Source organism: Zootoca vivipara, chromosome 17 (genome assembly GCF_963506605.1).
Source record: "Zootoca vivipara chromosome 17, rZooViv1.1, whole genome shotgun sequence".
Classification (NCBI taxonomy): domain Eukaryota; kingdom Metazoa; phylum Chordata; class Lepidosauria; order Squamata; family Lacertidae; genus Zootoca; species Zootoca vivipara.
Genome location: NC_083292.1, coordinates 7,271,561 through 7,287,572, shown reverse-complemented (window position 1 = coordinate 7,287,572; position 16,012 = coordinate 7,271,561). Strand labels below are relative to the sequence as shown.

General features: G+C 47.6%; 1 protein-coding gene across 1 annotated transcript; it reads right to left on the bottom strand.

Moving 5' to 3' along the window:
* Positions 1-8,955: 8,955 nt before the first annotated feature.
* FZD10 (frizzled class receptor 10) lies at positions 8,956-11,719 on the bottom strand. The gene has a single exon (XM_035098249.2). It carries the CDS (start codon positions 11,276-11,278, stop codon positions 9,512-9,514), a length of 1,767 nt encoding a protein of 588 aa, XP_034954140.1. The 5' UTR covers positions 11,279-11,719; the 3' UTR covers positions 8,956-9,511.
* Between the last annotated feature and the right edge of the window lie 4,293 nt (positions 11,720-16,012).

Sequence of the window (16,012 nt, the reverse complement as noted above, 5' to 3'; positions counted from 1 at the left end):
ACTAAGCCGGCAGACTACAACAGCAACCGTCCGTAGCAGGCAGGGTGTGGAAGGAGACAAAGGCAGAGATGTAGGCCACACGGACATACTGGCTGCTGCAGAGCAATTATGAATTATTTCCATTGGCTTGTATGCGTTTTGGATCTCACTGGCATCATTTTGCACATTTCCTGTGCCTTTTATTTATGCTCTTTGCTCGAGCCGGCAGATAATGAGAAAGACTCGTTTTTGTGGTTCTCTGCAACATCCCGGCGACACGACACTTTCGGCTGGGCTAAGATTACAGCCTAATGAATAGGTGGGGTGCTTCAAGGAGGAGAGAAATAAACCAAGTGAGAACTCCTCCAAAATGAGTTTAAGAGTGTCTTGTGGCCATTGTTTTGCCATGCCAAACAGATGAATCAAACGAGGGGTGAGCTTTTGCACCATCACCGCTATCATCAAAGCAAGGGCAACAATTGGCTTTGACATTCCTAAGTGATGGTAAGGGCAGGGAGATGATCTGGCAGTCTTGGATCTCCTATGGCAGGCAAATTGTGGCCCTCATGAGAAGCTGTTGGGCTCCGTAAAGGTAAATGTAAAGGGACCCCTCACCATTAGGTCCAGTCGTGACCAACTCTGGGGTTGCGCGCTCATCTCGCATTATTGGCCGAGGGAGCCGGCGTATAGCTTCCAGGTCATGTGGCCAGCATGACAAAGCTGCTTCTCAGAGCAGCACATGGGAACGCCGTTTACCTTCCTGCTATAGCGGTTCCTATTTATCTACTTGCATTTTGATGTGCTTTCGAACTGCTAGGTTGGCAGGAGCTGGGACCAAGCAATGGGAGCTCACCCCGTCACAGGGATTCGAACCGCCGACCTTCTGATCAGCAATCCCTAGGCTCAGTGGTTTAGCCCACAGCGCCACCTGGGTCCCTGTTGGGCTCCATACCCTCCAACAATTCTCCTATGAGAATAGGGATGTCCTAAGGAAAAGCGGGACATTCCGGGATCAAATCAGAAACCGGGAAAGCTTCTGTAAATCTAGGACTGTCCCTGGAAAATATGGACACTGAGAGGGTCTGTTAAATGGTCCTGGCTTCCCCCAAAGAATTCTGGGAAGTGTAGTTTGTCAAGGGTTCTGAGAACTGTTAGGCGACACCTACCCCTCTTCCCCTGACGGAGCTACAATTCAGAGTTTCCTGGGAAGGGGCATTGATTGTTAAACTGCTGTGAACTGTAGCTCTTTGAGGGGCATAATGATATCCTAACAACTCTGCAATGTCGTGGGCCAATTAATTTAATAGTGCTTTAAATGCAGAATGCAGATGGGGCCATATTGTGCAAGCACACCAGGAATTTCTGAAATGGTGCACTGTAAGCTATCAAATAAATATAAATTGTCCTGGTTGTTGTTGTTGTTTGTTTAGTCGTTTAGTCATGTCCGACTCTTCGTGACCCCATGGACCAGAGCACGCCTGGTTACTTTGGCTCGATTGAATTTGTCCTGGTTACTTTGGCTCAGTCGAAAGACTTGGTAGAAAACTTGTAAATGAATAAATAAATGAAGATTCCCGTGTGCCCCAAGTACTCATCTGCAGAGGAGGCTGCCTGTCGCATCTCTGGGTGATATGTTCCTTGCTGCCTTTCAAACAGCCTCCAGTGGGGTGGGAAAATTTGGAATGTGCTTGCTTTGATCGCAACTGGATCATTCAGTCCTTTTCAGTGAGCAAAGAAGGCTGCCATGGTGTTTGTCTCTGCATGAGTCCCTGCTGCAGACTAATCTTCCAGTTTTAGATTTATTTCTTTTCAGATGAAAGAATGAAGCATTGCTATTTATTTTAATTTAGGGGTGGGGTGGGGGAGAGTGTGCTTCAGTAGCCTAAGTTTTGGAAAGACTGGAATACACTCCACACAAAACAAGGTCCACCCTGCTTCTCCCCCTTTCTCTCCTCTCCCCGTTTGTATATATTTCTTCCTTTGAGGAGGGAGCCCTGATCTTCCAGTTCCGTGGCCTCTTTCCTCTCCAGCCGACAACAGAAGGGACTGTGCATTTCAAAAGGCATTGCCTTGTTCCCAAATCTAAGGATCTTTTTGTCATGCAAATGAAATTAACTCAGGCCCCTTGTTGGGTCTGTTTCTTTTCCTTTTCCCAGGTTACAAGTTTACCTCTCCTGTGTGGAGAGTGAAAATCAGAATGTGAATGTCTGGGGGAAGCCTTTGCTTCAGGGAGCAGCATTCTTATCTGAAGGAGGTTGCATTTCCAACATGCAATTGTTAAGAAAAAGAGAACTGAGCCCGCTATAAACCCCCAGCACTCAGGAGCAGCCATTTTTGCAAGGAAGCAAGGCACTCAAGCTCAACTGGAGACTGTCCCCTTTCAAAGTTATAAAGGAACAAGACGGCGACGATAGCTCATTCTTCCACAGAGTAAATCTGTAGCCTAAGTTTCCAGAATCCTTTGCAGCATTGCTGTTGACATTGCTCAGGGGGTGGCTGGGTCAGTAGCAGGGGTGCAAACTTGAATAAAATATTGGGGGGAGCAGTTAAGCCTCACCTCACATAACTGATCATTTTTAAACACGTAGCATGATTATTGAAAAGTCTATATCCTAAATCTGGCTGTAGAGGTGCAGCTGGATCCAGTGCCTGTCTCATACACTCCAACATTTCTCCGATGAAAATTGGGACATCCTATTCCACAATAATAATAATTTTATTATTTACACCCCACCCATCTGACTGGGTTGCCCCGGCCACTCTGGGCAGCTTCCAACATATAAAAACCATAATAAAACATTAAACATCAAAAAAACATCCTTACACAGGGCTGCCTTCAGATGTCTTCTAATGGTTGTATAGTTACTTAACTCCTTGGCTCAGGGGTCGCATAATTCTATACCCACAAACATTTCTGATTAAAATAGGGATACCATACCATACCCAGGTGGCGCTGTGGTTAAACCACTGAGCCTAGGGCTTGCTGATCAGAAGGTCGGCGGTTCGAATCCCTGTGACGGGGTGAGCTCCCGTTGCTTGGTCCCAGCTCCTGCCAACCTAGCAGTTCGAAAGCACGTCAAAATGCAAGTAGATAAATAGGAACCACTACAGCGGGAAGGTAAACGGCGTTTCCATGTGCTGCTCTGGTTTGCCAGAAGCGGCTTTGTCATGCTGGCCACATGACCTGGAAGCTATACGCCGGCTCCCTCGGCCAATAATGCGAGATGAGCGCGCAACCCCAGAGTCGGTCACGACTGGACCTAATGGTCAGGGGCCCTTTACCTTTTTACCATACCCTCCAGCATTGGGATGTCCTAGGGAAAAGTGGAACATTTTGGGATCAAATCAAAACCTGGGGTGGTTTCTGTAAATCAGGGACTGTCCCTGGAAAATAGGGGCACTTGGAGGGTATGCTGTTTACTTGGAGGTAAACCCCAATGGTTTTAAAGGGACTTGGTGGAATACAGACATCAACCCCATTGATTTCAATGTGTCTTCCTCCCAGGAAGACGTACTTGGGATTGCAGCTGGACAGTGTGATTCTTGTCTAAGCATCTGTTTACTTGCAGGCAAACCCCTCTGGGTTCATAGAGAAGTTACTCTGTAGTTAGTGTGTTCAGGATTGAAGCTGTTACCTGATAAAGTGGCTTTTATCAGGATACTTTCGGTGGTGTGTGTGTTTGTGTGACCCTCCGATCACCATCTGAACCCTTTCTTTGTGTTCCTCCTCCACGTGAGGTCCACAGGGTAGCAACATGAGAGTGGGCCTTTTCTGTGGTGCCTCCACATTTATGTAATGCCCTTCCCAGAGAGATTCGCTTGGTGCCTTCACTGCATACCTTTAGGTGCCAGACAAAAATATTCTTCTTTCTCCCAGGCCTTTGGCCTTTAACTCTCTACAGCCTTTTTAGAAGTGGATTGTATGTTTCTAAGGCATTTCTCTTGCCTCTTAGTTTTAATGTATCTATGTGGGGTTTATTGCCTATTTGTTTGGTTACAAGTTGCTTTGGGTTGCTCTGGAGACCTGATAAATTTAATAAATGAAAATAATGAATAAATAAACCTATTTATTGAGCTTTCGTCCTGATTTGTTTGCCAGGAGGTCGGACAATGTTGTGTCAAGCAAGTTTTATCCCATTGTATTTCTCTGTCGCTTTTCCTGGTTGTTTGGGGAAGCAGGTTTGTTGCACAAGAGCACCAAATCTACCATCAGAAAACAGATAATGTGCTTGACAAAGGTTGCCAGCTTCTTACCTCCCCCTCTGGACAGGGCTCTTGTGCCATTAACTGAGGCACAGCAGGCAGAAGCTTCACCCTGTTGCCTCCATGCTAGGAGTTTAGCTGCTGAATTTCTGCCTGTCCCGTCCTTGTTCAAGGAGTCCCTGCCAGACAAAGCAACAACAGTTGGTGACCCTCAAGCCAACCCATCACACCAAGTGTAGTGTAAACACATGCTTTCCGAGCTTTGATCAGCAAGGGCCTAATCCTGCAGTGTTAATGCATGCAAAGTTCCCGGCTACATGCAATCCCCACATAGACTCACTCCGGGATTACAAAAGGAGGGCAAAATTTGCATTTTAAAAGCAACCTGTAGAACAAAAGACTAACACATGGCTGGGAGAACACAGTGGCAGGGAAGATACTTCTCTCTTTCCCCCCCCCCCTGACAGAGAGGTCAATGTTCTCTTGTGGATAAAAAAAAAGTGGACAGCAAAAGCAAAACAAATCCCAAACAGTCTACAAATACTAAGCAGAAACGGGCTATTGACAAGCTGGAACGTGTGCAGAGAAGGGCAATGAAGATGATCAAGGGTCTGGAATCCTATTTTTTTGAGGAATGGTTGAGGAAGCTGGGTATGCTTAGCCTGGGGAAGAGGAGATGGAGAGGAGAGATGATAGCCACTTTCAAATATATAAAAGGTGGCCATGCAAGTTTGCTTTCTCCTGCTCCAGAGGGTAGAACCCAAATCAATGGCTTCAAGTTACAGGAAAGATTTCTACTCAACATCAGGAAGAACTTGCTTCCTTGGAGGTTTTTAAGCAGAGCTTGGATGGCCAACTGGCATCGATGCTTAAGCTGAGATTCCTGTGTTGCAGGGGGTTGGACCAGATGACCCTTGGGGTCCTTTCCAACTCTAAGATTCTATGATTCCATGATTCTGGTACAGGGATACAGAACCACGTGGCCCTTCTGATGCTATTGGAGTCAAGCTCCCATCAGCCCCAGCCCGCAGTAGTCCTACAACATCTGGAAGGCCCCAGGTTCCCCGTCCTTGTGCTAGAATAAAAGAGAGACACTCCAGAAAAACTCCAACGTTACACTGTTGGCCCATATAATTTACCCCTACTAACCAGTAATGTCTCTCCATGGTTTCAGGCAGGAGTCTTTCACAGCCCTACCTGGAGAAGCTGCGGGTCCAATGTGAATCATTACAGGGATCAGGTAGAAGGAGGGAAGACCTTTAGCAGTGACCCTGGAGAGCTGCTGCCAATCAGAGTAGATCTGGGGTAGAACCCTCTTTACAGCACAGGGGCCACATTCCCTTCTGGACAACTTTCTGAGGGCCACATGAAGGTTGTGGGCAGTGCCAGAGGAATAAGTGGGCGGTGCAGCAAACGTAAGTTGTAACCTTTCTGCAACAGGCTAGTTTTTACATCCACTCACACAACCTCCTCTCTGTCCTCCATCTAGACCAGGGGTCAGCGAACTTTTTCAGCAGGGGGCTGGTCCACTGTCCCTCAGACCTTGTGGGGGGCCGGACTATATTTTGAAAAAAAATATGAACGAATTCCTATGCCCCACAAATAACCCAGAGATGCAGTTTAAATAAAAGGACACAGTTTACTCATGTAAAAACATGCTGCTTACCGGCTGGATTTAGAAGGCTATTGGGCCGCATCCGGCCCCCGGGCCTTAGTTTGGGGACCCCTGATCTAGACAAGCAAGAGGCATCATGAGAGTTCACAGACACCTTCCAGCCAGGCCAAAGGACTCAGGGGAGGCAGTTTCTTTATCTTATTCATTGGATTGATGTCCCACCTGGTTCCAGGTGGCATACATGGTTCTCCTCATTTTATCCCAACAAATCTGTGAGGTAGGTTCATCTGAGAGGCAGCGACTGGCCCAAGGTCACCCAGTGAGCTTCATGGCCATGGGGGGGGGGCGGATTTGAACTCTGGCCTCCCAGATCTGACACTTTCACTGAGCTACAGCTCTTCCCCTTAAATAGCAACACAAGCAGCAGCCTTGTACCTAACCCTTTGTCCATCCAGTTCAGTACTGTATAAAAACGGACTGGAAAGGGCTTTCCAGGGTTTCAGACAGGAGGCACCCCCAGCCCTGCCTGCAGAATCGCCCGGGGATGGAGCCAAGCACCTTCTGCATGCGAAACAGGTGCTCTGCTGTTGAGCTCCCAGAGTTTTTGTTAGGCAGGCTTGTTGTTGCCTCACATCTGGGGTACTTTAGAGACTTGGCATGTCATACATTTGCATAAATGCAGATTTATCCAGACTGTCGGAGAATGGTGGGAGCTGTAGTTCAGTTGCATCAAGTGGGCCAAAGGGCCCCACATCTGCTTAAGAAAGTTAGTCAAACTGATGATGTGTATTGTGTCACCAATGAATTAAATATGTAGACTTTTTTTTCAGAACTAGAAACAGCACTTAAAACTTAAGAGAGTTGAAAATGCAAACAAACTCCTCTCTTTCTGGTTACAGGTAGGTAGCCATGTTGGTCTGCCGTAGTCGAAACAAAATAATAAAATTCCTTCCCGTAGCACCTTAGAGACCAACTAACTAAGTTTGTCATTGGTATGAGCTTTCGTGTATCTGAAGAAGTGTGCATGCACACAAAAGCTCATACCAAAGACAAACTTAGTTGGTCTCTAAGCTGCTACTAGAAGGAATTTTTTAAAGTTTTGTTTCCTCTCTTTCTGATTCCAGAGGGTGAGGAGAAAGAACAGAGAGCTGCTTTTTGGCCCACCTGAAAAACTTTTCAGATGCATTTTATTTATTAGAGTTTTGGGCCAATATATTTGCATGGCAGTAGAACCACTGAAGGCATGCATCTGCGAACCAGCACTGGGGCCCAGATGCTTGGGGTAGAAGTATGAGAAAGGCCATAGCTCCACCACAAAGAATCTGCTCTTGATGAAGGAGGCCCCTGGTTTAATTCCTGGCAGCCCCAAGTAAGGCTGAGAGACACTCCTACCTGGAGCACTGGAGAGCCACTGCCAGTCCGTGTAAACCATGTTGAGCAAGACAGATTAATGTTCTGACTCAATATAAAGAAGCTTCCCATGTTCCTAAGATGCAGATCAGTGACTTGGGGTGTCCCCAAGATTCACCTGTGGCTGAACACTGAAGGGAAGTATGGGTAGCAATGGACATGCTTGCACAATGGTGGTCAGTCTTTGCATTTAAAAACCTCTGGCAAGCTTCTGATGGTCCCCACCCAGAACTCAGCTTGGAAACCACGGCTTTAACCACCACACTAGGGATGGCCAATGTGAAGCAGGCCGGGTGTTGGTGAACCCCAATTCCCACCATCATCCCTGGCCATTGGCTACTCAGCTGGAGCTGATAGGAACTGTAGTCCAGCGTTTCTCAACCACTGTTCCGCGGCACACTAGTGTGCCGCGAGACGCTGGCTGGTGTGCCGCGACGTGCGGCGACGAGAAGGGCGATTTGCATTGTCACGTGCCTGGCGGCCGCCAATAACCAACGCTGACCCACCGGAAAGCAATATTTCTCCTCCTCTTTCCCAAAGCTCAGTGCAAACGAGCCTGGTGGCCGCCAATACACAACACTAACCCACCGGAAAGCAATATTTGGCAAGTGTTTCTTACAGTCATAATTATAATATAGGGCGGCACAGAGTTAAATTTTTTAACTTTTTTAATGGTGGTGTGCCTCGTGATTTTTTTCACGGAACAAGTGTGCCATGGCCCAAAAAAGGTTGAGAAACACTGCTGTAGTCCACCAACATCTGGAGGGCACCATCTCGGCATTTGGAATTCCTCCATTCCCAAATGGACTTACAACCAGAATGGATAATCAGTCCCTTCACATAACCTACAGTAGTTAATTACAGACCCTAACAATGCATGTCTTGGGGAAAGAGGAAGAGAGGGGAAAGAATTTGGTGTTTGGGAAATAAAATGTTCCCGTCCCGCAACCAGGCCTTGAATGAGATGAATTAACATGGTTACTTTGAAGCTTCTCTTCACATTGCATAGTGTTTGCAAAAAAACCCCACAAACCTCTTTTATTTGCTGCAAAACCCCATCAATACAGAATGCTAAGGACACACATTATCATCAAACTAAAGGCCACATTTTATTATTATTATTATTTAATAAAATAACAGGGCATAAAAATAATTGTATATTACAAATATATATAATATATACATACACTTTCTCCACCTCTCTGATACACGCACACACACCACAAATAAGTTTATGCCTCTCATATGCAACAAAGAGACAAAATAAAAAATAATCTAGTGCTTGCTTCTTGATCTATTCAGCACCCAAATTTGTTTAACAATAGAAAGTCAATAAGCCCTTCTGGATCCTTTGCAATTGATACCCCCCCACACACACACACTTTTTCTTTTTCCACAAATCAGTCCAAACGTGTCTGATTTCCATTAAAAAGCCACAAAAAAGTAACACTAAAGGGTTTCTAAGGACTAGACCCCTTCGTTCTTTTGTTTAGAGATCGCTTTTGTTGCCTTTATGTACAGCAAAATACTTGTTTCTCCTTTCATGTCCTGGCAAGGATTTTGTGTGTGTGGCAGCAGGGTGGGGGGTGGGGGGTGAGGAACCTGTATTGCACATAATTTTTTCCTAAGTTTGGTCCTGACAGAGGACTTTTTAAAGCAACTGAGCAGGGGTGAGCTTTTCGCATTGAACCTGTTTTTAGAAACTCCATGCCCAGTGGGTAGGAAGAGAAGCATTTGGTAAAAGGACAGAAGTTGTTTTCAAAAGACAATGTGCCGATTGAACAAAAGCTACTCTCAAAGGGCTGGTTACCTAAAAGCAGACAATTCTCCTTCAAGCTCTTAAAAAAAACCAAAGAAACAAAACCATTGCTCTATAAATCCTAACTCTACCTGGTTAGAAATCTAAACACAAACCAATTTTCAGTATACATACAAATCATTACACATGGCTTTTAACTCAGGAGGGCTGAAAAAACCCCAAACCATTAAAAACAAATTAATTTTCTATTTAAATAAGGGACCATCAGTATTCCTTGCACTAAAAACTTTTCCTTAAGCATGTTCACCCTTGTTTTATCCTCCATATCTTGACTTTCAACATTTCAGTTTTATCCCTTCACTGGCTATTTTGTCTATCTGACAATAGCACTGTTAAAAAGAACATTTTTATTCATTATTATTGTTAATCTTTAGTTCTGAGCACTATTGTGAGTGCATGTGAGTCTTTCAAAGTAGGGTCACTCCACGGCTGTTCTTTTTTTAAATTATTACTACTAGTAGTACTACTACTATTATACATTCTGCTCACACACAGGTAGGGGGTTGCAAAGCAGACTCGTATTTTGCATGCTGGGCTTTGGGCAAGTGTTGGGGCTTCTTGTAAAGTCCGCTACTTGCAATCACGCTGGCTGGTTTTCTCCGAGTCCTCTTCTTTAGCCTCCGGCTGCAAATGCTTTGCCAGGACTGGAAGGTCTTGGAGGTCCAGATCCACATGCCGCTGGTAATCCCCACAACCAACAACATGAAGACTTTGACCATGAAAATCTCCACCACTGGGATAGAGTGGCTCATTGAGCAGTCCAGGTGTTTGGTCTGGTTGTTCACCTTGCACTTCTGCTGCATGGCCAAGACCTTCCAGTAATCCATGTTCAGCCTCTCGTAAAAGTAGCAAGCAATGACACAGGTAGCCGGCACCGTATACAAGACCGAGAAGACCCCGATCCTGACCATGAGTTTCTCCAGCTTGTCCGTGTTTTCCCCACCAGTTTTCATCACCCTCCTGATGTGGAACAGGGCTACAAAGCCAGAGAGGATGAAGGAGGTGCCTATGATTAGGTAGCAAGCCAGAGGGACCAGCACAAATCCAGTCAAGGCATTCACATCCATGCTCCCCACATAGCACAAGCCTGTCAGCTCATCCCCAGCCACCCTTCGCATCACCAAGATCATGATAGTCTTCACTGCCGGGATGGCCCAGGCCGCCAAGTGGAAGTAGCTACTGTTGGCTTCAATGGCCTCATGGCCCCATTTCTTCCCGGCGGCCAGGAACCAAGTCAATGTCAAGATCACCCACCACAAGGAGCTGGCCATGCCAAAGTAATAGAGCACAAGGAAGACAAGAGTGCACCCGGTGCTCTCCAAGCCCTCCTGGATGACATAGAGCTGCCCACTGTCGCGGTCGCAGGCAATGCTTTCGGCCCCAGAGAAGAGGCGGATGATGTACCCCACCGAGTAGACGCAGTAGCACATGGACAAGAAGATGATGGGCCTTTCGGGATACTTGAAGCGCTGGGGGTCTATCAGGAAGGTGAGGACGGTGAAAGCACTGGAGAAGAAGCAGAGGATGGACCACACAGCGATCCAGATGACAGCAAACTGCTTGTCATGGCGGCTCCAGTAGACGTCGACCCCGGCGGTGCAGAGCGGGGCGCAGGAAGCGCTCTTCTCCACATGATGGAACTTGCCGGGGTTCTCACAAGTGGCCCGCCCCAGGCCGTCCTTGTGCTGCTGCTGCTGCAGGTCGTGGCTGGCGCTCTGGGGCCTCTGGGGCCGGAACATGGGGGGCAGGATGCTGGAGCCCCTGGGGGGCTCCTCGGAGCCGTTGTTGGGGGCTTCCATGCATAGGTAGTTGGGGTCGTTCTTGTTGGGCAGCTTGCTGCAGTCCAGGGAGTCGGGCCACTTGAAGGTGAACTGTTCCATGATGGGCGAGCACTTGAAGCGGGCCTGCTCGCACATCACCCGGCAAGCGGGGATGGGCGTGGAGACCTGCTCCGTGCACATGGGGGCGTAGAGGGAGCAGAGGAAGAACTTGAGGTGCCCATGGCAGCCGTACTCCACCAGGGGGGCAAACTCGTGGAGCTGAATGGCTGCTTCGCGCTGGTCCTCGTGCCCCATCAGGTTCGGCATCCGAGTCATGTTGTAGCCGATGTCCTTGCACATGGGGATCTCGATGGGCTGGCACCTTCCGTCCCCGGCGCGGTCGATGTCGATGGAGCTGATGCCGAAGCAGGAGCAGACCAGGTGCAAGACAATGCCCAGAGTCCGACGGGAGTTCCTCCGCGCTGCGCCCATGCTGGCCAACGCTGAGCGGCGACCCACCGCGCTCCTGGCTCCCGCGTCTAGGAAAACGCCTGGAAGAAGGCTGCTTCTGTTGGCGGCGGCGGCTGGTGTCAAACCAGCTCTTCCGAAGCCCCTTCCCCGGCCACAGTCGCTCCCAACTTTCGCCAGGAGCCCCCCCAGAAGGGGACAGGCCCGATCCACTCGACCTGGGGCAGCAGCATAGCAGCCCCTTCTCACCCTCCCACCCCAAAGGAAAGCGAAATAGCGCCTTTCAACTCCGGTTAAGAGCTTCGCATCCGAACAGCGGAGGTCTTCCGGCCAAAGTCCATCCTGGTCAGTTTCCAAACTCGATAGGGCAAAAGCGGTGGCGGTGGCGGCGGCGGCGGCGAGAAGGAAAGACCCGGGAGAGAAGGACCCTCTCGCCGTTTCAGCCCTCCCCACCCCCCTCCGCAACCAAACTTACTGCACCAAGGAGAGAAAGCTTAAGTTGCGGGGGCTTGCCGTTTCTTTTTAAGTCCTTGCAAGGGGTCTCTTGGCGACAGGCGTTCTTTCCTCCATCTCCTCCGACCGCGATCGCAGTGCCCCCTTGCTTGCAAAGTTGCTTGTTCAAAGAAAAAAAAGGGAAACCCCAGCGATCACTGCACCTCCACCGCACACATGTCCCCAAAGCGCCGTGGAAGATCCTCTTTCTCCTCGGTCTGTAGCTTTTCTCTCTCTCTCCGATTTGTGCCTCGGACGATCCCACCTCTCCACACTTTTCGCTCGCTCGCTCCCCCTCCCTCCTTCCCCCAGGAGGCGGGCCTTGCGCGACGACGAGAGGTGGGGAGGAGGCAGATCCGATTGCAACGAGAAGGCGAGGTCTGAAGCGCCGTGGCAAGGAGAGCTTGTCGGCGGGGGTTGGCGAGGGGGGGAGCGCACCGAACCTCCTTCCGCAATACGCGCGCACCGTCCCTGGGTCGGATTTTTTTTTCCTTCCACCCAAAGCGAGAGGTCGGCAGGGTGCAGAGATGCGTGCGTAAAAGCGCTCTCTCTCTCGCTCTCTCTCGTAACTCCTGAGGTTTGCAGCAGCTGTGTTTGGAGGAGGCGTTTACAACCCAGGATTCTGATTCTCTCTCTCTCTCTCTCTCTCTCTCTCTCTCTCTCACACACACACACACACACACACACACACAGCGCCTAGGATCCGCCTTTCCTGCGACACTCGCTTTGCATGAGAAAAGGTGAAACTGACACGGTGATTACTTTCCAATCATTCGAAACGCCTTTCAAAAGAAAAGCGGGGGGCGCGGGGGGAGAACCGCTGCAAAGACCCTGGAGGTCCTCCCTCGAGCAGTGCCTTTTTTAAAAAAAGTTTCTTTTTCGTCTCTCCTCCACCATCGATCTCTCTCTCGCTCTCTTGAAACTTACAATACTCTCTTTGCCTCTCCTCCCCATTTGTTGTAACAAACAAGTTTCTGGTTTGGGTTTTTAAAGTTGCTTTTGAAACCTCAGAGTCATATTTTGTTGTTGTTCAGGAGTTCAAAAGGGGGTGCATGGTTCTCGCGCCCCCCCTTTTATCCATACAACATTCTTTTGAGGTAGGGTAGGCTGAGAGATAGTGACTGGCCAACAGCCTTCGGGGGTTTTCGTGGCTGAATTCCTCTCTCGAACACCTATGTCACCTCTAAGAGATGCTGCTGTCTTAACTTTTTTTAATTTTTAAAACGGATTGGGGAGGAAATTCAACTTCTTTTGGTAAATGCAGGAGGCAAGCTTTGGGATGGCACACAATTGTTCCTTGAGGTTATTATTGTTTTATTCTTCTTCTTTTACAAATGGGACCTGGTTGCAGTGTGGGGCGCTTGTGGCCAACCAGGCCCCTTTTCAGGCTACTCTATTCCAGCCTGCCAGGTTTTCATCCTCTCTCCCAGCCTTCTGTAAGCCATTGAACATACTCAGTCCACATTTGTGGGTATCCCCCCATCAATGGTTCCTCTCCCCCTTTGTACTTCTGCAAACTTTGGAATCCCCACTCCCACAGTTCTAAGTATGGTACTGCTTTGGCTACATAAGGATGTAGAGTTTGCTATATATTCTACTATTATCTTGTTAATCTATTTAGGGATAGAGTGCCATCAGTAGGTGTGGCACTTTGAAGAAGGTCTGTGCCCCGAGGAGAATACAGTCTAAAATCTGACACTGGAGACCACAGTGGGGAGTGAAGCATGGTGAAAAGGGAAAAACATAAGAAGGGTCTATGTCCTGCATCAGGCCAATAGCCCATTTAGTGTAGAACTTACAGGTGCCAACCTGAAGCCTCTGGGAAGCCCGCAAGCAGGACATGAGCACAAAAGCACTCAGGTCCTTAGGCTTTGTTTCAGTGTGACATGAGGATGGTTTGTGTGAAATGCAGAAAATCAATTACTTTCTTCATAATTACCACCTGTGAAGGCTACTGGAGAATATAGGAGAGACTGTCAGGCAGGAAGCCTTTAGTTCAAATATCATCAGACAGAAACTCACTTTGTGGACTGAGGCAAGCCAATCTCTCTCTTGGCCTCAGTATTCCCATTCTGCAATATGGGGTTAGTATTACTGGTCTTTTTTTGCAGGGTTGTTCTAAGGATTTAAAAAAAGTTCACACACACACTCAAACAATTTGATGTCCCCTTTCAGGGCAAAACTCCCCCCCCCCTCCACCAAGTGACTCACATGCAAAAATAAAGCATAAAATGGAAACAGTCTATTGTATTCCCAATAAAACAGAAGCTATTAAAGCATCTGTTTAAAAACCATTTCACAGCCTGGTACAGCATTCAATGCAAAACCAAATTTAACAATTTGGAAGAAGCAATTTTAGAATCAGCTGCTGTATAAACCACTTTAAAAAAAATTAAGCCCAACCTCTCTGCTAAACTTAGGTCAAAATTAATGGCTTTTCAAGTTCTGTTTAAAAAACAGAATGAAGCCAAAACATATATCCCAAGTATGAGGCTATCACTCCAAAGGTCCTGTCACTAGTGCCCTGCTCTTGATCGATCACTGTTTCTGTTTTGTTTTTTGAAGAGATTTTGTAGATGACGTTGAAAAAAATCTCGACATAATACCACAATTAATAGCATATTAAAAACAACCACCCCAACCACTCCATACCTGAGAAGACTGAGCTACAAAAACAAGGCAGTTGATATAACATGCATAACCTTTTTTCCAATGCCTACAACAACCATATAAGGGAGGTCACAATTATTATTCCCATATTGCAGATGGGAATGTCAAAGCTGGGTGCAAGTAACTCAGGGAGTTCTCTATCCTAGTGAAGATGAAATCTGAAGCAGTCGCTTCTTAGCTACAAAGTAGCGTCTCAGGTGAGTCCCAGGGTCGAGGCTAGAAACCAAATAGCACATGCAACTTTAGGGAAATGGGGCACAGTCTGATTTCCTAATAAGTTCTGAAGTGAGAGGTGCTGCCTGAGTGAGTAGGAAATGTCCTTTGGCCATCCTCAACCTTGTTTTACATTCGAGGACTTAACCCAGCCACTGTAAAACAGGTCCAGTCCTTGCAAATCTTGGCTGAAATGAAGTACTTCTAAGAATGGACTTGCTTTCCAAAAGATGAAATGCTTGGGGTTAATTCTGGATCAAAATCACACCCTTGCCAATGAACTGAAGCATTTCCATCTGCCCATGCCTCAGATAAGTTTGAATGTGCTGCTTGCAAATTGGTTAAAGGGGGGGAAACCACTTCATACATTCACAAGAAACTCTTATCTGTTCTCACTAGTTCAGATGCTCTGAAAACAGGTTTTGAAACAAGCTCTACAGCTAAGCCTTGTGTGTGTGTTAAATTAAGCCCCTCTTAGAATTCTTATATTTTGGGGTGGGGGTGGAGGGAAGGCGAGGAGAAGGACAATCTTGAAGAGAGGTGGGGGGTGGTTGCTCAAAAGGGGATTGAGTTGGGCGCATTTTATTGCCAGGGCCATAAATGTCTGGCTGAGAAGCTTGTAAAAATCCAGTTGGCGGGGAGTCTTCAGCCCCATCTGTTTACAAAATGTAAGCTTTGATTGTGAGCTGAGAGCCAAAAACATCTTTCATACAGAGACCAAAAGTCAGAAACAGAACCACACGAGGCTTATGTGACTTTAAGTTAAATCCCCTAAAATATCATGCGGCAAAGTGGAAAATTTCCTCCCAGTAAACCATAAGGTACAGGAGGGCTGGTTTTCTCCACCCTGGAGGAGATTTAGGCTGCAATTCTAGGGATACTGACCTGGGAGTGAGCCCCATTGAACTCATTGCCAGTTACATCTGAGTAAAGTTGCATAAGATGGCAATGTAGTTGTGTTTTCCTCTGCATGTCACCTGGGAGTGTTACTGCTGGCCCAATGGCATGAGTCTAACAGTGCAATCTTGTGCATGTCTACACAGAAGTAAAGCCCACAGAGCTCAACTGGGTTGCATCCTTAAGAGTGTGACTGTGGCAGCAAACCCCACAATGACTGGAGGCTTCAGCACAAATTCAGATTGCCACGGTGTGGGTGGGTGGGTGGATGTGACACACAAATCTTGAAATGGTACAGCGGGACAGGTTAGGAGGTCTTTTTTTATGCCCGGTGGGTGCGTTATAATTCTCTAATGCAGAACAGGGCCAGGGAATCTTTTTTTCCATCTGAGGGTCACATTCCCTTCAGAGGAACTTTCTGGTGGTGTGGGGAGCACATGCCAGTGGTGGGCGGGGCCAGAGTCAAAAAATGGGCAGAGCAATCAA